Here is a 23,445-nt window from a genome sequence, read left to right as displayed (position 1 = left end):
TCTGACAGTAGAGCCAGAATTTCAGACACTTCAGTCTATGTCAAGTCTCAGCGTTTTACGTCACACTGTGCTGTGGGCACCTGTGGAGATGCCTCCTGACCTGGCCCGTGGCAGGTAGAGCCTCCCCCTCGAGTGGCCTAGCTGGGGACAGTGACATTAGGAGGGGCTTGGCTCAGCTCAGCTCTGGGCTTCTCCATGCGGTGGGAGCTTGGCGTGAGCTTCCCTGTTCTCCTGCCTGCTTCCTATTCTTCACTCCTCAGGCGAAAAGGTTGCTCCAGGAGACTCCAGGATTTGGGGTCTGCCTCGTCACTGTCACCAGGAGGCTTTTTCCCTGACTGACTCGCCAGAGCTCCCCGTCAGCCCTCGCAGTGCCTCTGGGAGCAAACGGAAGGCAGCTGTGGCTCGTGGCTGAACAGAGTCCAGGTAAAGCAGGCTGGAGGATGGATTGATGGGGAGGTCGGGATGTCACAGGTCTGATCGCAGCGCTAGGGGGAGGGGACCAGCCAGGAAGGCTTGTAGGTGCTGCTGTTTGGTTGATTAAGGGGGTCAGCGTGTGTATGTGTCATCGAGGTGGGCAGGGACGGGGAGGGCTGTGCGTGGGGGGAGGATATATAGGCTGGTGTGGCTGATACGGCGGAACCGAGCCTCACATCCATCCGAGGGAGCCCAGCGACTGACAGCTCTCAGGTAGGCGACCGCAGGCGGACCCCTGCCCCGGCTGAGGCCACCAGCATGGAGCAGCCTCGGGAGGGCAGGGCGGCCGGGGGCTGGCTGCTCAGCCCGCTCCTTTGTCCAGTGTGGATGCTGCTGGCCTCCTGTGAGATGATTTCTCCATTCATCTTATTTGCAGCACTCAGAGGGGGAGGGTTGAGGGTTGAGGGTTTTTTGTTGTGTTTTGTTTTTTTTTCTAACCTCAAAGAGAGATGCAGAAGAAGAAAGAGCTGAACTTGGAAATGAGGAAAAGTTTTGCTTCCCCAGTTGTCGCCCCTACTTTGTCACCGCTCTTTGTGGGCGGGAGGTGGCCGTGGGGGGTCAGGGGAGGGGCAGGCCCTTGGGAAGGGACTTGCCTTCCAGGGTGGCCCCGGGAAGCCCCTGGTCCTCCTGTGACGGTTTTCTCCCTCTGTGGCATCCTTTCCCTGCCCGATGTGCTGTGCAGGCTGGCACTGAGCTGGATGCCGTTTGCATGTGAGTTTTTAATCCAGAGGGAACCTTTCTCCCGCATGTGCTGAATAGAAATTGCTACTCACGATGTGGGGAAGAGCCAGACCTGAGGGGGTGTGCTTCACCTGTACACACGGCTGAGCGCGGTCGCTGCGTGTGGATTCCACGGGCACGACCTTGGTCTCCCAGACCCTGAGTCATTTTGAGTTCTCCTCTCTTGCTTGGTGTCTCTCTCCCCACATCCATCGCCCCCACCGAACGGTCTCTGCCCAGGTCGTGAGGAATACTCCGATCACAAGTCACAGCGTCCAAACTCTCGCCGCTCCCCAGCCTCCTTCCCCGTCTCCTCCTCCCTTTGTGCATCTCCTTCCCTGCGCCTCTCTCGTGCCTCCCTCCGGTCCTTCCCCACCCAGCCCCTCCTCCCCCCACCTCACTCTGAACACCGGCAAGTTCTGGGGGAATTTCAAGTAAGGCAGGATGATTGGGGAAATGGACTATTTAAAGCAAGCTGCTTTGGACTTGAATACCCTGATCCTGGGCTTAAACATCTGTGTTTAGCTTCCTCAAGCAGCCCATAATTGCCCCAATTATAACCAATAACATTGTTCGGCAGACTAACAAAAGATGAGCTTTGCACGGCGTTCGCCAGCAAGCCCAAACCAGAGTTCTCAACACAGAGGGGAAAAGTAACTGCTTGGCTTCTTATCAAAACCTCGCAAACAAAAAACACTGCTCTTTCTCACTGCCTGTGGGTGTGGGTGGCTGCTGCCTGCGCCCCCTTTTTCCTCCTTTATAAAGTGCACAGGGACATATTCTGCCAGCTTCCCCTGACGCTGTGATACCTTGAACAAAAAGGATGAGTGTTCCTTCGGGCTTGCTGAGTCTTCTGCAGGGAGGGTCCCTGGAAAGACTGTCCCCAGCCACCACCTTAATAGAAGGAGCAGCTTCCACTTTTCCATGTGCTGCCTGGGCTGTCTGTTGGGGGCGCTGTGGTTCAGGCTAGGGGCGTTTTGCGGGGAGCAGTTGTGTTTTCCGTGGGGCAGCAGCCCCTGCTTATCTGCTGAAGGCTGAGGGTATTCAGGGATTTAGAAAATGCAGGAGATTTTGCATTGTCAATGAAGGGAGTAATCGCAGGATTAGGCTCCAACCCGTGCTCCCTGGAGCCTGTGACAGGAGCTGTCACCAGGCTATTCCGTATTCAATCAATCAGGTATTTATCCTCTACACTCCACCAGGCAGGGAGGCGGGGAGGCGTGCAGGGGCCCCAGCAGATTCAACAGAGGTGATAATAACAGCACTTTACATTTGTACAACGATTTAGGCGCTTTCACACCCATTATCCCAGGCGACAGCCCTGAGAGGTGGTGTCATTATCTCCATGTTGCAGTTGGGGAGACTGAAGCTGAGATTAAATGATTTATTCGGTACATGGCAGCGACAGGACTGAGCAGAGCCTCGCCGGCTCCAGCCCCTCTCCCCACGTATAAACTAATAGTGGGTGGGGTCGGGAGGGGGAGACACGACACAGACACGCGTGACAGAGTTAGAGGACCTCGAAAGGCTGGGCGTAATTAAGTCCTAAATTGCATGGTCCAGAGAGCAAGCGCTGGAGGAATTCGGGGAAGGAGTGCTTCCCCCAGGAATCCTGGCGAGTCTACCGGGTGGGGAAGTGGGTGGGAGTTGGATGGTCAAGGGCGTTGAAGGCACAGGCAGCAGCCGGGACAAAAGCAGGGCAAAGGAATTAACATTTCTTGAAAGCTACCATGCACCAGGCAGTGAGCTAAACTTGTCTACGTGCTTATTTCATGCTAACACGCACACATACACACACACAAAGACACACCCCAGTCGGGATGTGAAGTTTCCGGCGAGCGTTCTGCACTTGCATTGACGTGGCTCGGTAATCTTTCACTCCCCGGCTCCGCAGCCCCCAAAGCCCACAAAGGAACCTTTGAAATCTCATGTGTTCTGGGTCTGGGTGGAGCTACTCATCAGAGATCTTAGGAATGGGATGCGCCCTTCTCAGAAAACAGGAGTCACCTTGGCAATAGCTTGTAGTGGCTTGAATTGCTGGAAACTCATTAGGCAAACCGGATTTTCTAAAGGCTTTTATTTAAATATCTACAGTTATTCTCACTGTCTAACAGGAAGGTTTCCTTCTAACCACAAACTCGTTGTGCGATTTGGGGCACACCAATTTGGAGGGGCAAGCCGGTTTCCTGGGTATCTGCCTGGATAAGCTACAATCACTTTCAGTCTCGACTTTCCGTGATCCTGTGGTTTTTTTCAAAATACCGGCGGCTGCTTCGGTGTTGCAGAAGCACGAAATCGCCAGCTCCGAAGGGCCCAGCCTGGCGCGTGAAGTGCAGAGCTTGCCTCCCTGTACGCCCAGGGCTCTGCCCTCCCTCGATGGCTCAGAGCCACCCTCCCTGCTTCCCACACTGGCCTGCCATCTTCCCCCACCCCCACACCCCATTCATCCTTTCATTCATTCAGCCAAGAAACGTGTGTGCAGTCCCTGATGGGAGCCGCACAGAGTGAGTGCGGGACACACAGCGGCCAGACCCTGGCCTCCTCCAAACTCACAGTCAACGTTCACAAGCCCAGGCCAGGAGTCTCCAAAGGGGCAAGCCTGCCCAATGACCCACTGGGCTTCCAGAAATTAAGACTTTTTAAAAAAAATCTTAGCTTACTAAATGTGCACTTAGGTGGGCTTTATAATGTATATAACTTATAAATAAATTGGGAATGTATGCTCAAAGCAGAGTTCCAGAGGCACAAAGTCAACGACATTTGAAGATGATTGGTCTAGATTCATTGCTCTCGACTTATCTGTTTTCCAATCTTTTTGAAAAGAACATTGTGTAATTTTATTATAAAAGGAAATAAAAGCCTTTTTTTTTTTTTTTTTTTTTTTTTTGAGACAGGGGTCTTGCTATATTGCCCAAGCTGGTCTGGAAATCCTGGGCTCAGGTGATCCTCCCACCTCAGCTTCTCAAGTAGCTAGGATTACAGGCATGCCCCACCACACCGAGTTAAAAGTAAATAGAAGCTTTTAGAAATCCATTTAAATTATTTTGACGGTATATGCGTGAGCATGGGCCAGCACTAGGAGGATGACAATGACGAGTGCTACCTTCCAGCGTGACAGCAGTCCTTAAGGAACACGTGACTTTCACCCCGTCAACCGTTTGCGTGGCCTTTGTCCTCTGCTGTCCTGGAGCTGGTTCCTCATGAAGTCCCCTTCTCCTCTCCCTCTTCCCGCCTGCCCTCCTGTCCTGCTTCCCCTTACCAGGCGAGGACAAACAACTGGCCATTCATAAAGTCAAAGAATATTACCCATCTAATCCAACTGCCTCTGTCCCCCACCCCCTCTGTGCCATTCCCCTCTTTCCAGGCAGAAATTGAGAGCAGAAGAGAGACCTTTGTAAGTGTAAGTGGATCAGTCAGAGGAGGACAGGAAACTAAAAAGGCCTCCCTCGGCGTTAGCTAGTGAACAGACACAAGCTCCGTGTAGGAGTCTTGTCCGCAATGGGTCACAGAAATGGGGCACACGGAGACCCCCCTTTCTTCCGATGGGTGTGCAGCTGGTGGGCATGGAAGGTTCCTCCACGAACTGTAGAGAGCCAACAATAAAGAGGCCGCAGAGAGGAGGAGCCCAGAGTTCAGGACGGGCGGGGGTTATTAGAATGGGGGTCCCCTGCACGAAGACAGACAGCCGCAGAGATCATCGAGAGGTGTGGTCAGCGCATGCGTCTCAGCTCTGCCAACTTCAAGTTATGTCTCCCCGTCTAGCCTCAGTCTGCTCAACCGTAAAATGGGGATATTATTAATAGCATTTACCCCACAGGGTGATGCTTATAAACCAGTTAGCACAGTGCCCGGCACGTAGCACTCTAAATGTAATAGCAGTATGAGTACTAATAAATACAAATAGATTCTGTCCCAACGAGATTCCACCAGAATTGCTCAACCTTCCCAAAGCAGAAACACTGTATGGAGGTAATGGTTTCCCAGAACTCTCAATTTGGAGTCAAAACACCTGAGTTTAAGTCCTGCATCTGCTATTTATCAACTGATGATCCTAGGCAAGTTGCTTAACCTCTATGAGTTTATGTTCACCTAAAAAGGTGGATTAATATTAGCCCCAGACTATAAGGTTGTCTATGAATATACAAATATTCTGTAATCTGCAAAGAACCATGTTCTGCACACGTGGTTAATGAAAAGGGCGGGGTACATCTGCCCCCAGCAAAAGAGCTGTGCCCCCTTCCCTTCTCTGCTAGAGGCACCAAAATTACAGGCTTTCTCGTAGGTCATAAAACAAAACTCAATTAGGGTTTAGGCTCAGCTGAAGCTGCATACGTAATCCTCCAAATAGACAAGCAACTAATTATATTGCCCTTGGAAGCAAGATTACATGCAAATAGATTAAGGCCAAACCATAGTGGTATTTTATCTTTATAAACAGCAAGGCACAATTAAATTTGTGAGATGTCATTACCAAATTAAAAGGTAATTAAACATTTCTTTATTCAATAGGAGATGCCCAGATTCTAGTATTGCCACATAGAAGTGTTAGCTGAGCTTGTTCACTGAGTGAAATACAAGCCAGGTAAATTCAGACCTACTCGGTCTTATTTACTAAGTTTTATTTACTGAGGGTCACTATTGTCGTGTAACTAAAAAACAACAACCTGGCATTACTCTCATTTTGCAAATGAGAAGATTGAAGTCTCAGAGGTGAAATAACTTGCCCAAAGTTGCACAGTTACACAGTATAAGGTTTAACCACAAATAACTCATAATTTAACTAAGTACTCACCTTCATTTTTTTGGTTGTTTTTGGGGGGTTCTTTTGAGACAGGGTCTCACTCCATCACCTGTGCTAGAGTGCAGTGGTGTCATCATAGCTCACTGCAACCTCCAACTCCTGGGCTCAAGTGATCCTCCTGCCTCAGCCTCCCACGTAGCTGGGACTACAGGTGTGCACCACCACGCCCAGCTAATTTTTCTAGTTTTTGTAGAGACAGGGTCTCCTCTTGCTCAGGCTGGTTTGAACTCCTGGTCTTAAGCAAGCCTCCTACCTTGGCCTCTCAAAGTGTTAGGATTACAGGTGTGAGCCTTGGGGGGGGCAGCCCATTTAAATTGACATTAATTTATATACAGAGCATCAAGTTAGCACACAGACATAGTCAAGACTCCTTAAAACTGAAAAATTTCTGCCAAGTTTTCAAAATTCAAAATCTAATTTAACCTAAAACACGATTGTACTAGGTGTCGTTAGGAGCACCAAAGAGTACAGAATGTTGTCCCCTTTATAATGATACTTACATATATTTGAGTTTTCATTTCCATTAATCTCATTTAAAGATTGGGAACCACCTGTGGGATGGGACCATGTGGTGTTGCCATTTTGCAGATTCTGTGAATTGCAGGGGAGAATGGATGGCGTTGAGTAGGAATGGTTTCCAAATAATTGGTGAAATCATTTGTTAAAAGTTAGAGGGAAGAGAGCAGCAGGAAGGTTGGAGTCTGGAGGGTGGGTGTACATTCAATGCAGTCTCCCCAAGTACCAAATTGCAGGGGCTCCACATTTTGCATGGTGGAAGGCTATCAAATGGAGCTCGTGGCCAGGCACAGTGGCTCACGCCTGTAATTCTAGCACTTTGGGAGAACAGGAGCAGGAGGATCACTTAAGGCCAGTCGGGCGTGATGGTGCACACCTGTAGTCCCAACTACTACGGAGGCAGAATCAGGAGGATCATTTGAACCCAGGAATTTGAGGTTGCAGTGAGCTGTGATGATGCCACTGCACTCCAGCCCAGGCAACAGAGCAAGACCCTATCTAAAAAAAAAAAACAAAAAAAAAAAACGGCGTACATGCTAAATGTTCCAGGAGTTTATATTCCTTCTTCAACTCACCCCTACATCCCATTTACCCAGAATTGGAAATAACAAATATCAGTCAAACCACCAAACCTCTCCTGATTATGCCAGTTGCCACGGTTAACGAAGTTCATGAAAAACCTCAGCCGGAGGGCATTTCGGTAACATCTGTCACAACTCATCAGCTCAGCCTGTGTGCACGTCACGCATTGCAATTGCAACCTTGTCTCAGGAAGGAAAGGAAACGGCCCCTTTGGCATTGACATACAGCCACTGCCACCTTGTGGCCACAGAGCCACAGCCATGCCATTTTAGACAAATTCTACAAAAAAAAAAACGTTTCCTGACTCGAAAGGTGGAAACTTAGTAGAATAAGAAACGTAAAAGCAATCTTCAAATGAAACAAAAAGATTCAGGCAGTCCACAGTTCAAGACTGGCTTGTGCTGTAAAACATTTGCCTTACACGGTGGTTGTTTGGAACTTGAGATACATTCTCTCTTCAGAAGAACCCCGAAGGGGTGAGGAGCGCCCACAGGTCGCCCACCAAGCCATTCGCCCTGTCCCGCCCTGGCACCGCACGCCATTCCAACCATGCCCAGCGCCGCTCGCAGCCCGTCCTGTGCCAGAACGTGCTCGGGCTTCCGGCTTAGGATGGCGTCTTGCCTTGCTCTGGAACAAAACCAGTTCCTGCCTTGCCCCCCTCAACCTAGAGCATTCTCTGATAGACACTTTGTCAGTGACACGGGTCCTGGAGCAGCCCCCGTGAGCTGCTTGGGCCCCAAGGAGGCAGATGTCCCCAGACACTCCTCAACTCTGTGTGCTAAAGAGAAGGAAGGCGGCTCCAGAGACACACCACTGCCATTTGTCAATCTGTTATTAAGACCTCTTAAGTGTCACTCCATGCTGACGGCTGGAAATACAGAGAACCACAGAACAGGATCTCTGCCCCCCAGGAAGTCACAGCCCAGTGGGGAAAAGAGATACATAAGTCCAAGTTTACTGCGTATCATGCTAAGTGCGGCGAGAAGGATGATAATAGTATTATAGAATGAATGCTATGTGCTGAGCTCTGTCCTTTTTTTTTTCTTTTTTGAGACAGAGTCTCGCTCTGTTGCCGGGGCCAGAGTGCCATGGCATCAGCCTAGCTCACAGCAACCTCAAACTCCTGGGCTCAAGTGATCCTCCTGCCTCAGCCTCCTGAGTAGCTGGGACTACAGGCATGCACCACCATGCCCGGCTAATTTTTCCATAAACATTTTTTTAGCTGTCCATATAATTTCTTTCTATTTTTAGTAGAGACGGGGTCTCACTCTTGCTCAGGCTAGTCTCGAACTCGTGAGGCTCAAACAATCCGCCCGCCTCAGCCTCCCAGAGTGCTAGGATTACAGGCGTGAGCCACAGCGCCCAGCTTCTGGCCTTCTTTTATAAGCTTTTATATTGTTCTTGCTACATGACAGGTGCTGTTTTAACTACTTGCAAACATTAGCCCACTAATCGTCCTATGAGATAGGTACTATTGTCATCCCGTTTTTGCAGATGTTTAAGTACAGCTAGCAAGTTGCAGAGCTGGGGTGAGAACCTAGGCAGTCTGCAGTAAGGGGTGGACAAGAAAATGCACGTCGTGACACCTCTGCAATGTGGGTCTGTGGTGCCTGTCTGACAGATGAGGGACGCAAGCCTTGCTGGCCTCCCTCTATGAAGTGTGGCTTCCAGATGCCAGAGGAGCAGAGCAGATTGAGCTAAACCAGACCAGAGGGTGGAGATGGCTTCCCAGAGGGGATCGTTCTTGAGGTGTGTGTGACGTACGGATTGGAGAAGGGCATTCTTGGCAGAGGGAACAGCAAGTGTCAAGATACGGAGACTTTACAAGCCCGATGTGGAACTGTACGTGATTCACCGAGATGAGGCGGTAGCCAGTGCTAAGCCGAGTCCTTGCAATTTCCCCTGACAGCGGTTGGGGTCATGGAATCATTTTAAGTATGAAGTGCCATCATCAGATTTGGAGATGGCTTGGAGGGAGGCCAGATCGTTAGGTGGACTAATTAGGAGGCTGTTGCAATAACCAAGGCAATAAATCTCAACTAAGGCACAGGTCCTTGGGGTAGAGAAGAAAAATTCAAATCTCCAATGCGTTTGAGATCCATTCATTTACACAGATGTTTGTGTTCATGATCCGTTAGCCCGGGACATCCCATCATCTATAGGGAAAGCTCCGTCCCTTTAGGATGGCAAACGAGCCCCTGTTCCATTGGGACCCACCTCCCTTTCAGCAGGTACTTACCGTGGGGAGTGTGGGCAGGTGGCCCCGGACACCTGCCTGCTCACCACCCGCCATGGGCAATGATCCGGACTCCCCTGTGCCCTTGAAGATGCTGTTTCCTGGGTCTCTCCCACTCCCAGACCCCTCCTTCCTCCTGTCGACTTGCTCCCTCCCACCTCCTTCTCATCCCAGCGCTTTGCACCTGTGGGAGTCACCTGGGAATGTTGCTCAAAACTCGGCTCCGTGGTTCTGGGGTGGGGCCCAAGAGTCCAACAAGATCCCAGCTGGTCTGCAGGCTGCATTCGAGTAGTAAGACCTTACACGTTTTCTTTAACAAACCTCAGATTCTATTCATCTTACTCTTGCACAGCACTCTGCAAATGCCCCTTACAGATCTCATTTCATCTTCACAATGGCCCCGTGCCAAGGCAGGTACCCCTGGTCCCCTCTCACGGCTATGAAAACTGAGGCTCAGCGAGGTTGGCTTGAGGTCACACACTGGCCAGCTGCAAAGAGAGGCTTTGGCTCCCAGGAAAGCTGTCTCCACCACCCCCAGCTGCCCCAGAAATGCTCGTGTGGTGTTCCAGCCCGCTGGGTGGCAGGACTCACGGGGCGCTCTCCCCAGGAACCCAGACACCAGCCTGTGCCTGGGTGACAGGATCAGGTCACCTGTGCCTTTGACAATCCACACCCTCCTGAGAGGTGACTCTCAGGCCCCTGGCATTGTCCCCACTAGGAATTGTGTTTCTCACATCCCCTGGGTTAGGGTCTCCAGCCCTGACCGGCTCCAGCCCTGACTGGCCCCACCCCCACCCCAGAACGGCTGCACTAACCGCCGCACACCCTCGTTTGTTTTAGCATCTGCCTCCTGCTCCTGCACCATGAAAATCCTGCTCTGTGACCTCCTGCTGCTCAGCGTCTTCTCCAGCGTGTTCAGCAGCTGTCAGAGGGACTGTCTCACCTGCCAGGAGAAGCTCCGCCCAGCCCCGGACAGCTTCAACCTGGAGGTAGGTTCCCGGGAGGGAGGGGTCTCGCCATCCAGAGCAGACTCTGGGTGGGAAACTGAGGCCTCCCCCAGAGGTCGCAGGACTTGCCCAGTGTCGCGTGGCCGGGAGGAGACAGAGTCAGACTTGAGCTGCATCCTCCGACTGGGAACCTGTGGCCTTTCCACCTTCCCACCTGCAAATAAAGCCCTGTGGGTGTGGCACATTGTTCCCAGGATGAAGAGAAAGCACACTCATTTTAGACAATTTGGCAAATTCAGAAAAAGTATAAAAAAAGAAAAAAATTAAAATCACCTTTAACCTCACCAGTCAGGAAAAGAATCCTACTTTTTTTCACTTATTATATTACACCAGGATAATGGTCTCGTGTTATTAAACATGACTTCGTTTCTTTCTATGAATACAGTAAATGGTTAGCGGTCTATTTCTATGGGTTCTGCATCCACGGAGTCAACCAACCAAGGATCAAAAATATTCAGAAAACAAAAACAATAAAATAACAAAACAGCAATAAAAGTAATACAAATTAGAAAATACAGTATAACAACTATTTACGTACCATTAGGTATTATAAGTAATCTAGAGATGATTTAAACTATACGGGACGATGTGTGTAGGTTCTGTGCAAATACTATGCCATTTTATATCAGGGCCTTGAGCACCTGCAGATCTGGGTGACCTGGGGTTGCTGGAAGGAATCCCCCACATATACCAAGGGACAACTATAATTTCTGTGAACATGTATTTTACCCTCTATTTTTGATATTGCAGATAATTCCACAATGAACATCCCAGTACCAAAATGCTCTCTCATATTTTATTTTATTTTTTTAGAGATAGGAGCTCACTTTGCTGCCCAGGCTAGAGTGTAGTGTCACGATCAATAGCTCACAGCAGCCTTAAACTCCTGGGCTCGAGCAATCCTCCTGCCTCAGCCTCCAGAGTAACTGGGACTACAGGCACACGCCACCACACCCAGCTGATATTTTAACTTTTATAGAGATGGTGTCTCACTATGTTGCCCAGGCTGGTCTTGAACTCATGGCCTCTAGCGAGTCTCGGGCCTCGGCCTCCCAGAGTGCTGGGATCACAGGCGTGAGCCACTGCACCCAGCCTCTCTATTGTATTTTAAATTCCCAACTGGAGGTGGAAATCTGGCATTAACTTCTTAATTCGTTAAATAAACTTTCTCAACTACCTTAACGTCAGTCTGGAAAGTTATTCCCCTCCTATAGCTCAATTAATTTTTCCTTTATAGTCAAATCAACTTCTTTCAAAAGATGGCCATGTTTCAAACCCTTCAACCTTTTAAAACAACCTGAATTACTGCAGTTTCTTAAGACAAACGTACAGGTGTGGAACCGAGTGTCCGGGTTGGACCACAGCACCAAGGTGGCCCCAGCTCCAGGTACCGGAGGAGCAGGCACAGCCCAGCAGACCCAGCGCCGAGCTTTTCCCGGCCCAGCTCGGTGGTTTCCGAGCCTGATTTCATACCAGTAAGAACTACCCCATCGTGAAGAGCGTCCCCAGATGGCCCAGTGGAAGTTTCTCCGCTCCTCGTTCTTATCCATTGTGCTTTTCGCTGAGCCCCTGCCCTACCGAGCATTCCCTCCTTCGGGAACCCCGTCCGCTCCTGGTTCACCTGGCCTCGTCCTCTTTCTCCTCTGACTACACTTTTGCTGCCGCCCGTGTTGGCTCCTTGTCCCCTCCCCACCCACTAAACACAAGGGATTGCCAAGATCCCGGCTTCTCACCTCCAGTCCTCTCTTCCCCTGGGATCCCACCCACACACCCCAGGCCTTGGGCTCTCCCCAGGCTGCAGGCAGCTCCCCAAGGTGCACACACACCTGGCCGCCTGTGTCCCGGGCTCCAGAGCCTCGTTCCCCGTCACGTCCCACAGCGCCCCGGAAACCCTGCCTCTCCCTTCCATAAAGCCCAGATGAAGTCCCCGGGGAAGAGAACGCTTTGCCGACTCTCCACCCACCCCCAGTGGGTCTGGCGCCTCCCGCTTTGTGTTCTGATTGTCATCTGTATCTGCAGGTCTATCCCTGGCCGTGAGGTGTGAGCCCCCTTGGCTGATGGCCCTGGGGACCCCAGCGCGTGGCACAGTGTGTGGCACAGAGCATTGCTCAGTACACGAGCCCGAGGAAACTAAGACTCTCAGTAACCTTTGATCTCCTAATAGACACGCCCCCTGCAGCCACTGTAGTTTCTACGTTTGGGCCTTTCAGGGACAGTACAGAATTTGGAGCATGCTTCCATGTCTCCACTGCACCTTAAATCTCTGGGGTCTAGACAACACTCTGGGCTCTACTCCTTTGAAACAAGTCAGAAAATGGACCCGTAAAAGCCTCACCATCAGGGATCAGCCTCCACAGTGTCTGCTGAGCTCCTAGAGGACGGGGCTGCCTGCTTGTTTTTGTTCCTAGTCTGTGTTCACTTTTACCCTATTTTTAAGTTTAATGAATGGCCTAGAATGTAGCCAATCACATCCCATTTCCAACTCTGGCAGCGCTGCAGTGTGTCCCTTCTGGGAATGACGGGAGGGCTCATACTCCGTCACTCGGCCAGGGCCGCGTCCCCCCTCCCTCCACCAAGTTAACAACCCCGAGCTAGTCCCAGGAGCCAATGGACCCTGGGCAGCATCAAGAAATGTTTTATTTCTACTCCTGGTTGATGGTCCAAGCATGGCTGGCTTTTCTGTTGTTGTGGTGAGACCATAATTTTGGTCAGTCAACGACTCACCCACCCAAACCCACTGCAATGTCCTGGTGTTTCACCCAATCAGTCGTGAGTGGTACTTACCCCATCAGCTCAGGCAGGAAAAACTAGATGCACTGAGTTGTTTAAGAGACAAAGAATAAGGCAACCAAAGAAAGAGTCTGGGGAAATGTATTTAAGTAACTTCTTAAAAGTCCATAGCCAAAGAAACTACCTTCTGATGTTCTTTCTATCTTCATTAAATGAAAACTCTGAGTAGGTGATTCACAGCAGAGGTTCCTTGTCTGTTTTTCTTCTGTGCTGCTCAGCGGCTGGCCTCCTGGTGTTGGCCCTCGGATATCCCAGCAGGATCTCCTAAAGCAAATCGCTCCCAAATGTCCTTCCAGCAGCAGTGGTTTGACTGTCTTTGGTGGAAGAAACTTCACCACCTCAGGGAGCTGCTGTTTTCCCTCCAGTGAGCTCATGCGCTCGTCTTGCGCTTTGTACCCTAATCTTTGAGCCCAGACATCCAAATGGCCCTTTGCTCACTGTCCCCACAAGCCCAGCTTTACGGATCAATTTGGCACCAGTCTGAGAGTCCAGATGCTCATGTACGCTCTGGCTCAATATAGCAGTGTCATTGACACAGGCTGCCAAAATGTGTCCGGCTCACTTAGTAAGCCATTAACCCATCTCTGGAAAGAGGCTGGCGAGTCCTGGAGACCAGAGGGTTAGGCATTAAACTCATATGCCCATCTGGTGCTACAAATGCCGTTGTGAATCTGGATTCCTCATATCTGCCCAAAACCTTCTCCTACATCAAGAGTTGGGAGGACTTTGTTAGTCTCTAATTTGTCCAGCAGTGCGTCAAGTCTGGGTACAGACTGCGGCATCTGGTTTGATCATGGAATTTCATTTTCTCTGATTGACACAAAATCTAATTACCATCTGGGCTTGGAAACCCAGGGGCTCACCGAGGATCTAATAGCCTCTGGGTTTGACAACTCTTCCACCTGTTTCTGTAAACTGAAGGAGCAGAACAATTCAACAAGCATTTTGGGGCTTCTATACAATGAGGATTGGACCATGTGTGTTCAAATGTCCAAAATTCTACCCTTCTGTGGGCTTTCTCAATGCTATCCGCGATTCCCTGCATTCCCGTTGACTTTGTAGAGCAGGGTTCCTCAAACTCGCCACTATGGGCATTTTAGTCTGGTGATTATTTGTTTGGGGGTGTTGTCCTGTACACTGTAGGAAGTTTACTAGCATCCCTGGCTTCTAGGTACCATTAACACACACACACACACACACACACACACACAGGCCAGTTCAATGACTCCAGACATAGCCAAATGTCCCCTGGGGGGGGCAAAATCGCTCCCAGTTGAGATGAACTGCTGTAGAGTCATAACTCAATAGGATTATGATCTGAAAGAGGGTACTACAAATTGATTCTATCTGGTTTTCTTCACAGTATTTCAGGAGCAGGCTAAGTACAGGCCCAGGTGATTCTTTCTCTACAGGAGTCTTCAACCACCACGTTCCATGATGGCTTCTTCCTGCCCAGAGCAAGTTCCAAGGCAGGATTTCTGAAGCATAGTCCAGCCTCGGAATCACCTGGGGTGCTGGCTAATAGTGCGAATTTCTGGGCCCCACACTTGACTTAGTGGATTGGAATCTCCATGAGTGTGGGCTAAAAATTTGCATTCTAACCAATTCCAGTAGCCACTCTTACAGAACACTCCAGAAGTTTGTGACTTCATTGTTCTGCTGAAGCTGCCCATGGTTTTTTCATAACCAATGACATTGCATTTATGTCTCTCTACTGAGTTTGCAGTGACGATGTATTTGCTCTGCCAGCAACTAGGTTCAATCTGTTAAGCATCTCTGAACAAAAGCTAAATGAAAAAGGCACACTCAGAAAAATCATGGCAGGCCAAGGTGGAAGGATTCTTGAGGCCAGCCTGGGCAACATAGCAAGACTCCATCTCTAAAAAAATTTTTTTTAATTAGCCAGGTGTGGTGGTACATGCTTGTACTCCTAGTTTCCTGGGAGACTGAAGCAGGAGGATCCCTTGAGCTCAGAAGTTCAAGGCTACAGTGAGCTGTGATCGTACCACTGAACTCCAGCCTGGGAGACAGAGAGAGACCCTGTCTCTTAAATAAATAAATAAACCTTGACTTGAGTATCAGTTGGGGCCAACATCACCACCTGTGGCTAACACACGGGCTTAGACAGGTTGCTCCTTGGAAGCCTTATCAGGGAAGGAAAGGTGCTCTCTGCTTGGACACCGTCTCTCTCCTCTCGGGTTCAGTGGGAGGTGAGCACTGTTGCCATCAGAACCCTACTTCTTGGTCTCATAGAATCCTTATTCTTGCATTAATTGCCACCAATTCCTATGCAACTGCACAGAGGTAATGGAGCAGGAGATGTCCTGGACTGGGCCTCAGAGACATTTTTGAGTTCTCGTTCAGGTTATACTGTGACCTAACCGTGTCATTTTGGGCACATTACTGAACCTCATCATAATATGAGAAGACTGAATTACATTAGCCATTTGCAAACCAGGGCAAATATCAGAATTACCTTACCTTTGTAAACTTAAGTTTTTAATTCCTTTGTAAAAATGAGTTTTAATCCCTGGTTCTATTCTTCAGCGATTTAATTGAGCCTTGAAATTCTGTGTTTTTAAAACCTCTGCCTATGATTTGGACTCACAGCCAGGTGTGGGACCCACTGGACCAGGTGTTGCCTGAGGCCCCACCTAGTGCCAGCGGTCCCTGACATGCTTGCTGACACACAAGGGAGTGGGGGTGTCTCCCAAGGTGGACATCGGGTGACGTCAGCAGCAGATGCCCTCCTTTCTCCTGCCGACTCGCTCCATTTCACGTCCCCACTACTGGGCTTACCTTCGTATCCAGGTACTAACATCAGGCGCCTGGAAGGGGTACAGCCTCTTCCCACAGGACAAGTGACAGCCCAGTGAAGGGCTCTCAGCCTGGAGTCCACAGAGGGACAGGCTGGTCCAGGGATAGGCTTTAGAAGATCTACAGACCCTCCAAAACCATGTGCAAATTTGACATGTGTGTGTTCACAGGGTGAGAGGGTGGGTCCATGGCTTTTGTTAGATTCTCAAAAGAGTCCTAACCACAAAAGGTTAAGAATCCTGTTCTAATGGGACAGACAAGTAATCAGGGGAACAAAGGGTGGCAGCAGGGACAAGAGCTGCCGCAGCAGCGCAAGCTGAAGGCTGGGGGACAGTGACAAGAGCTGCCCCAGCACATGCTGAAATATGGGGAGATCCAGTCCCCGATGAACTAGCTGCAACTCCTGTTCTCCTCATCTCTTTTCATTTCCTCCCCTTTTCACTCTTAGCTAAATATAAGGTGACTTCTTGATTAATTCAGTTCAGTTCGACAAACCTCTATTGAAAGCCGACTATTTACTGGAAGGAGAAGATTCCTGCGTGAGTGAGATGTGGTCCCTCACTTGTCATATTCTGCCTTGGAAGGTATTGCGATTTAATTACACTAAGCATTCAAATTTCCACAAGAGCCACCCAAGGCTCTGCGGGGACACAGAGGCAGGAGAGAGCAGTTCTTGCCAGGGAACTAGAAGCAGGTATCAGAGAGGGGTAACCCTGGAGTTTGGCGGGTCCCAGAGGATGGAGGGAAGGATGGAAGGAGGTCACTGGGTCAGAGGGACAGAGTGAGGACAGGCACGGAGTTGGGAGGAGTTTGGTGTGCTACGGCACTAGGAACAGCCCCATCGGCCTGAAGCGGGTGTAATTGAGGAGAGAGCAGAAATAAGACTGACGAGGTGGGCTGAACCAGAGGGTAGAAGGATCTGAATGCTCTGCTCGGGAGTTTGCAGCTATTCTACGGACAAGACAAATACCAGACAGCTGTGGACAAGGCAGTGACAGGATGAGAGTTATTCTTCAGGAACACGTTCTGCCAGGGCTACCACGTGGATTTCAGTGGCAAAGATCAGAGGCAGAGAGAGCAGCCTGGGCACCGCGGCACCCTGAGAGGGGCTCAGGCGGTGGCAGGGGGAGCAGCAAGGGCGGGGCAGACTGCAGACCGATAGATGGGGGGATGACAAGGGAGGTGAAGATGTGCCCAGGGCTTTAAACCTGAGTCACCTGGGGAATAAGGTACCATTCAGAGGCTGAGGCCAAGCAGAAGGGCAGACTGGGGTGGGGGCGGGGAATGTATATCAGGTAAGAATTGAATCTACCTGCTAATAACAAAGACCTAAAGTGACAGTGGCTGAAGTCAGAGATTCCACTCTTCGTAAGGGGCGAGGAAGTGGACAGTCCCCGGCTTCTGTGGCAGGTGCAGTGTGCTCCCTTTCTGCCCTGCCACCCTCGAAGTCACTGCATGGTTTCTAGACGGCAGCGCGGCACCAGCCAAAATGGCCACATTCTATGCAGGAAGCTGGAGGAAGGGGAGGAAGAAGGACAAAGGGACGTTCTTCCCAGCTAAGTCAGACCCTGCTTTCCCGGAAGCCTCACCTGATCACATCCGTTTTTATGTCTCCGGCCACCTCTGGCCACAAGGGAGGTTGGGAAACGTGTGTTGCCTTCGGGAAGAAGACAGTGTTCTGTTAGTGAGGAAAGGGGGGAGACGCATGGGGGTGGGCAGCTGGCAGCCTCCGCCCCGGGAGGCGCCCCGCAAGCCAGGCAGGAGCTCCAGGGTGTGAGGAAGGGCTCTGCTGACTCTCGGCGGCAAGGTCAGGTTGAAGTGGGGTTCTCACGCAGCTATGGCCAGAAACGTGCCGGGATTCAGGGGTGAAGCCAAACAGCAAGCAGGAAGCAAAGCTGGAGGCAGAGGCTTCCGGAGACCCAACCAGAGACAGGAACGCAAGAAAGTGGGGCCACGGTCAGGACCAGTCTGGAGGTGGAGGAACCTCACAGTCAGGCTGCCGGCCTCAACTGGCAGTCGGTGGGGGCTGGAGAGGCAGAGCAGCGGCAGAGTTTCCGGGGTCCAGGCGGGTCTGTGGGGTTCACATCTGACAGTGGGATCCCTTCCCCGCCCTGGAGCTGGAGCCCAGGTGGAGCCCTGCACACCAACCTGCCTTCATCCCAGCGGGTCTGGACTTTGCTCTAAATGACACATAGACGGTGATGACTTCTGTATGTAGGATCAAAAACTAACGACACCAGGGTTGATCTTTTACACGATGGCCTTAAAATAAACGCGCAGATTTGACTACATACTTTCACATCCCCAATTTCTGTAACCCATGTGACCTTCCAAAACCCCGATGAGAGAACAAAACAAAACTCTTCTTTGTGGGAAATGACCAGTGAACTGTGCTTGACTCCAAAATCCAACTAAGGGTCTAACAGGGTGCAGTTGTGGGTACATTCATTCTGTGTTAACTTGCTGTGTTACCTGGGGTAAGTTACCTTACCTCTCTGAGCCCTGGTTTCTTTGTTTATAAAATGATGGAGCTGGGCCAGATGATTCTGTTTCTTTCTAACTCTGAAGTTTTATGAAGCTAAAAAGCTGTGTGTGAAATCGCTGCCCGGGACTCGATAAACAGATACTTTAGAGGCACTTACAGACATAGCCTCCTTGCCTCGGACTAACGGAGGTCCTTGTTCCTTTTCCCGTCCTCACACCTGTGTCTCCACAGCTGTGCATCCTCGAGTGTGAAGAGAAGGTCTTCCCCAGCCCGCTCTGGACTCCATGTGCCAAGGTCACCGCCAGGGGCTCCTGGCAGCTCAGCCCTGCTGACCCAGACCACGCGGTGGCTGCACTGTACCAGCCGGGAGCCCCCGAGATGCAGCAGCTGAAGCGAATGCCCCGCGTCGGGGGCCTGTTCCCTGCGCAGGACGAGGCCGGGCCCGCCCCGGAGGAGGCTGGCGAGGGGGAGACCCAGCAGAAGCAGCTGCAGAAGAGGTTCGGGGGCTTCACCGGGGCCCGGAAGTCGGCCCGGAAGTTGGCCAACCAGAAGCGGTTCAGTGAGTTTATGAGGCAGTACCTGGTCCTGAGCTTGCAGTCCAGCCAGCGCCGGCGCACCCTGCACCAGAATGGTAATGTGTAGCCGGAGGGGAGCCCTCCCAGCTGCACCGTCCACCGCCACCCATGAGTGAGTTGGGCACCGATTAGCTGGGGGCAAGGAGAGACCTCACACCCCGGCCCCCTGGAAGCACATCAGCCCCAAACACACACGCACACCCCCCCCACACACACACCACCTCCAGGAGCCCAGCTCCTGGGGGGCCTGGGAGGGACACTCCCCCGCCTGCCTCCTGCCCACCCTTTCTCCAGGGAGCACAGATCTTCCCACAATCGCTCCTTGAGGCTGACCACTCCCGTGCGGAGACTGGTTACCATGGGGATAATAGTAGTACGTTAAGATAACTAATTCCTCCATCCCTCTCCAGGAGCTTAGTTACTATGGGGACAGCTAAGTGGACCAATCCTCCTATCTGGTTGCCGTAGCAACCATTCAGCTCACCTCTCCTCAGAGACTTTATCTCTAAAAACCAATCACTGGACCTACTCTTAGCCATTCGCCAAGAGTCCGATTACTGTGGCTGTGATGTTGCTATTTCATCCTCAAAGACGGCTTACCTATCTCTCCCCTTCCCACTGTGTCTGGATTCCATGGAAACCATTAAACTTTCCCATTTCCCCCGGCCAAACAGTTCTTGTCAGGCCCAGGAGTTACGCTTTCTGCTTGTCTTCCTTCCACAAGCCATTTGTCCTTCCTGCCTCCTTGCCGGAGATGCGCTGATCTCTTGTGGTGGATGGCGTCACCACTGAACAAGACTTGGAGAAGCTGGCCCAAGTGACCCGGTAGCTTTTAGAATATGGACAAGGAATTCATTTTCCCTTCTTTCCGACGTGCCATGTCGCCTTGCTTTTGTTTGTTTGCCTTTGTCCCTCTCTCCTGTCTTCTTTGTTCTCCCTTTCTTCTGCCCTCTTCCTACCCCCTCGGGCAGGCTTATACGAGCACACATAATACGTATCAGAGAACACACATCAGAGATCCTAATGTATTGCCCAGTCATTCGAGATCCAACTTTCCTTAGCCCATCAACCCGTGCATAGCTGCGAGTGGCAATGGGAACCAACACGGCAGAATTTTCTGAAAATTTAAGAAAACCCCAACCACCAAGTCCTTGGGAATATGGTCAGTGGTGGAGTCCCGTACGGCTCCTCAAACAGCTCAGAAACTTGCCCAAACACAAAGAACTAGTCAGTTCATCAAAATCATCCCAAAACATTACCCAAGTGGGGCTTTTCCCTGACTCAGAGGCATGAGAGAAAAATGTTTGCACCTGCTGTTTCAGTTTGCTTCCCATACGTACATCCAAGGCAGCCATATCACTAATCATCTCCCTTGAAGATACATTAATACATCTGCTAATCTTTGGCATACAGGCATCGGCACGGAGGCAGCCCACGTAGCTCTCCGCAGGTAGGACACAGGGCTTGCGACAGGCCCGTTACCAAATATGGACACAGGCATTCGGTTGTGAGGAGAAGGCTGCCGTGTTTATTTTAGCAGATGACTAATCTCCGAAGGCCCTGAATTAACCTGCACCGCTTCTGAAGTCATACTCTTGGATCCTTCACAAGCGTTCTATTTCTAAGCCGTATCTCCGTGTCTGCACGGCACCGAACGGTAAATCTTGCAGAAGTGGCATGGACTGAACGCTTTCAGATCTGAAAGATTCCTCTTCTTTAAAGTGGCTCCTGAGGGACACTGAAGCTCGTGTCTAATTCTGAACTACGATAATTTTCTTCACCCAAACACAGTTTAAAATCAGGCCCATTAGCAGGATTCAATTTATTTTAAAAAACCATTTGAGCCCCTAGCCAGGCAATTGGTTTTTCTAATCTTCTACTATGCTTCCAGCTGAGAGTCACTGAAACCAAGCTCTAACTAGCTCCTGTCTGCTGCTTTGCTCCCATGTAAAGTTCTTGATGGGAACACTGGAAACATTAACCAGCTCGTTTGGGTATTAGCGATGGCTTTCCTATTCCCTTCTGTGACCGTCCCTCTGTCTCTTTCCTCCTCACATGCATGGTTGCTGAGTTCTAATATGGGTATGTATTTATGAGTCTATGACTCATGGGCAGCTTAAACCTTGTTGTTATTCACATACACACACCACAACCTGCCCTACACGTGACGATTTCTCCATCTTGTGGGACTCTAGTTGCCAAAGCTGTTCTTGACTTCTAAGACACCCAATACGGATCTATATTTAGAAGGCTGGGAGGAGATGGGGCCACCTAACATTGGAATGGGATATCTGAACCCTATTCAGAAAGTGTATGATGTCCCGGGAACGGTGCGCAGTGGGGTGCAAGACCAGCCCTAGATAGAACCGAGACAGGGTCTTGAGGGCACTTCCCCCTCCCAGGCCCTATACTGCCTTCCCCTGTCCTGATGCCCCAGGCCTTGACCTTTCTGGCCACTGGAAAATGAGTAGATTCTTTCATGGTCAGAGATCAGTGACATCAGGCTTAGAAAGCACTTGTAAGATGAGAGCCAGGAATGAGGACACTATTTAGCATGGATTGCAAACACCAGGGAGAAGGGAACTGTTTTCGGGTAGGGGGCTCCTTGCTATGCATTCATCCCACTAGTCCTGCCAGCAGACTCAGGGCTGGGGGAGATGTGTGGAGGGGGTCAGGGACCCTTCTGGCTACCTTAGGAACCACTGGGTTGACAGCCTTTCCTTGCTCCCTTGTCATTGCTTTAGTCACTAGGGCGAATAGGACAGAGGGGTCCAAAAAGCCACTGGGTTTGCCATTTTAATCATTTCTGTCTCCCCAGGCGTCCAGGTGATCCCCCAAACAGCATGTGTCCAGCCCCAGACCTGCCGCCTGGGAATCAGAATTCCTTCCTCCCCGAGGCCCTGAGCGCCCGCAGGCCCCGCAGGCTTTGCCTCCGGAACCTCCCCCTCCCCACGGCATGTTTCACCACGACCCTGTTGCTACATCAGAGTGTATTTTTGTAATTCCTCCAGCTAACATTTCAACGGCCCCGTCTCTCCTGCTCACCCGCCTCTCCCCTCTGCCAGGGGCGGGCGGAAGGAAGAGGAAATCAAGCCTGGGGTTTTGACGCGTCACTGCCATCCCTTGTTTGTAAAAGAGCTGTTCTTTTTGACCGATTGTTTTGAACAACTATTTCTCCATTAAACTTCTACTGAGCAAATGGTTAATAAGCTGGTTTGCTGTTTTTAAGTGAATCGACTGAGAAGCGCAGGCTCCACAAACAGGCAACCAACCAGAGCTGCTGCTCCCGGGAGGCAGACTCGAGAAGCATGTGGCTCTGCTGTAGAGAAAGAGGGGCGAGGTGCACCCCGAAAGTGCAGGGGGCCCCGATCCAGGTGTAGCCGGTGGGGGAACGGACAGGCTGGGGAGAGGGCAGTGGTTCGCAAAAGCTCTCCATGTGCACAAGCACCACAGGTGGGCACCACCTCCAGTTTCTGACTCCGTAGAAATTTGCCTTTTTAACAAGCTCCAGGTGACACAGGTCCTTTTGGTTTGAGACCAATGGACTGAAGACACAAGGCAAGGGGCGGAGCCAAGACAAACCTGCTGATGCCACTTTTACCCCCACCTTAACGCGTTAAGGTGTGTCACTGTCAAGAGTCCAGCCAAGAAACATACAGTGAACCCAAACGGGGTAACTAAGAAGAGTTACACACCTGAAAAATCGGCAGGGTCACAGGAAATCCGCAAGGGACGGTCAGGCGCTCTGCTGGGCAGCTGGGAGCCCTGGTAGGTTCAAGGAAGTTACCGGAACCCACAAGCTCCGCAGCTCTCCATAGCTCTGTAGCTCTCGGTAGGGAAATAGAGCCATCCCCCTTCTCTCTCCTCCTCACTTTCAAACTCCAGCCTGGTGTCTCCTGGTGGCCAAACCCAACCGGAAGCTGGAAAGTTGGGGGTTCAATCCACAGGTGCAGCCACAAAGGTGAGTCGCGGTGGGGGCTCGAGCTGCAAGTGCAGGACGCAGCTACCTGGCGGGCACACTGCGGCCAACGCTGCACGGCGGACGGATCCAACCCCGGGGCGGGGCCGGGACTCAGGAGAGGGAGACAGAGGTCCTCTGTTCTGCCCCAAGGTGAGGAGAAAGGCCACCAGGGTGAGGAAGACAAACTGCTTCACCGGCTGCCGGGCGTGGCCGACTCGTGCCAGCACGAAGCGCCCGCATCTGCTCAGAGCGCAGCCCCCTCGCTGGCAGCAATGTGAGGGGTCCCCGGAACCCACCCCCGGAGACACCTCATCGTCCCAAAGGCTTCCCACCTCCTCGGAGCCCGTCCCCACACTCCCCCCTCTGCTGAAGGCAGACCCGCTAGCAAAGGATCCGGTCGGGCCCCCCACCCGCCCCTATCACCCTCACCTTGAACTCCTATCAGGGCGACATGTTCCCCTTCTCATTTTAAATATACTCT

General features: G+C 51.2%; 1 protein-coding gene across 1 annotated transcript; it reads left to right on the top strand.

Annotated features, from left to right (window-relative positions):
- The first annotated feature begins 637 nt into the window (after positions 1-637).
- PNOC (prepronociceptin) lies at positions 638-22,209 on the top strand. The gene is made up of 4 exons (XM_069485313.1): positions 638-687; positions 10,170-10,318; positions 18,660-19,115; positions 21,822-22,209. The coding sequence occupies exons 2-3, from the start codon at positions 10,193-10,195 to the stop codon at positions 19,068-19,070; spliced, it is 537 nt and encodes a 178-aa protein (XP_069341414.1). The 5' UTR covers positions 638-687; positions 10,170-10,192; the 3' UTR covers positions 19,071-19,115; positions 21,822-22,209.
- Positions 22,210-23,445: the final 1,236 nt, after the last annotated feature.

The sequence above is a fragment of the Eulemur rufifrons genome, chromosome 12, assembly GCF_041146395.1.
Source record: "Eulemur rufifrons isolate Redbay chromosome 12, OSU_ERuf_1, whole genome shotgun sequence".
Taxonomy (NCBI): Eukaryota; Metazoa; Chordata; class Mammalia; order Primates; family Lemuridae; genus Eulemur; species Eulemur rufifrons.
Note: the sequence above shows the minus strand (reverse complement) of the source record. Positions and strands in the feature narration are given on the sequence as shown.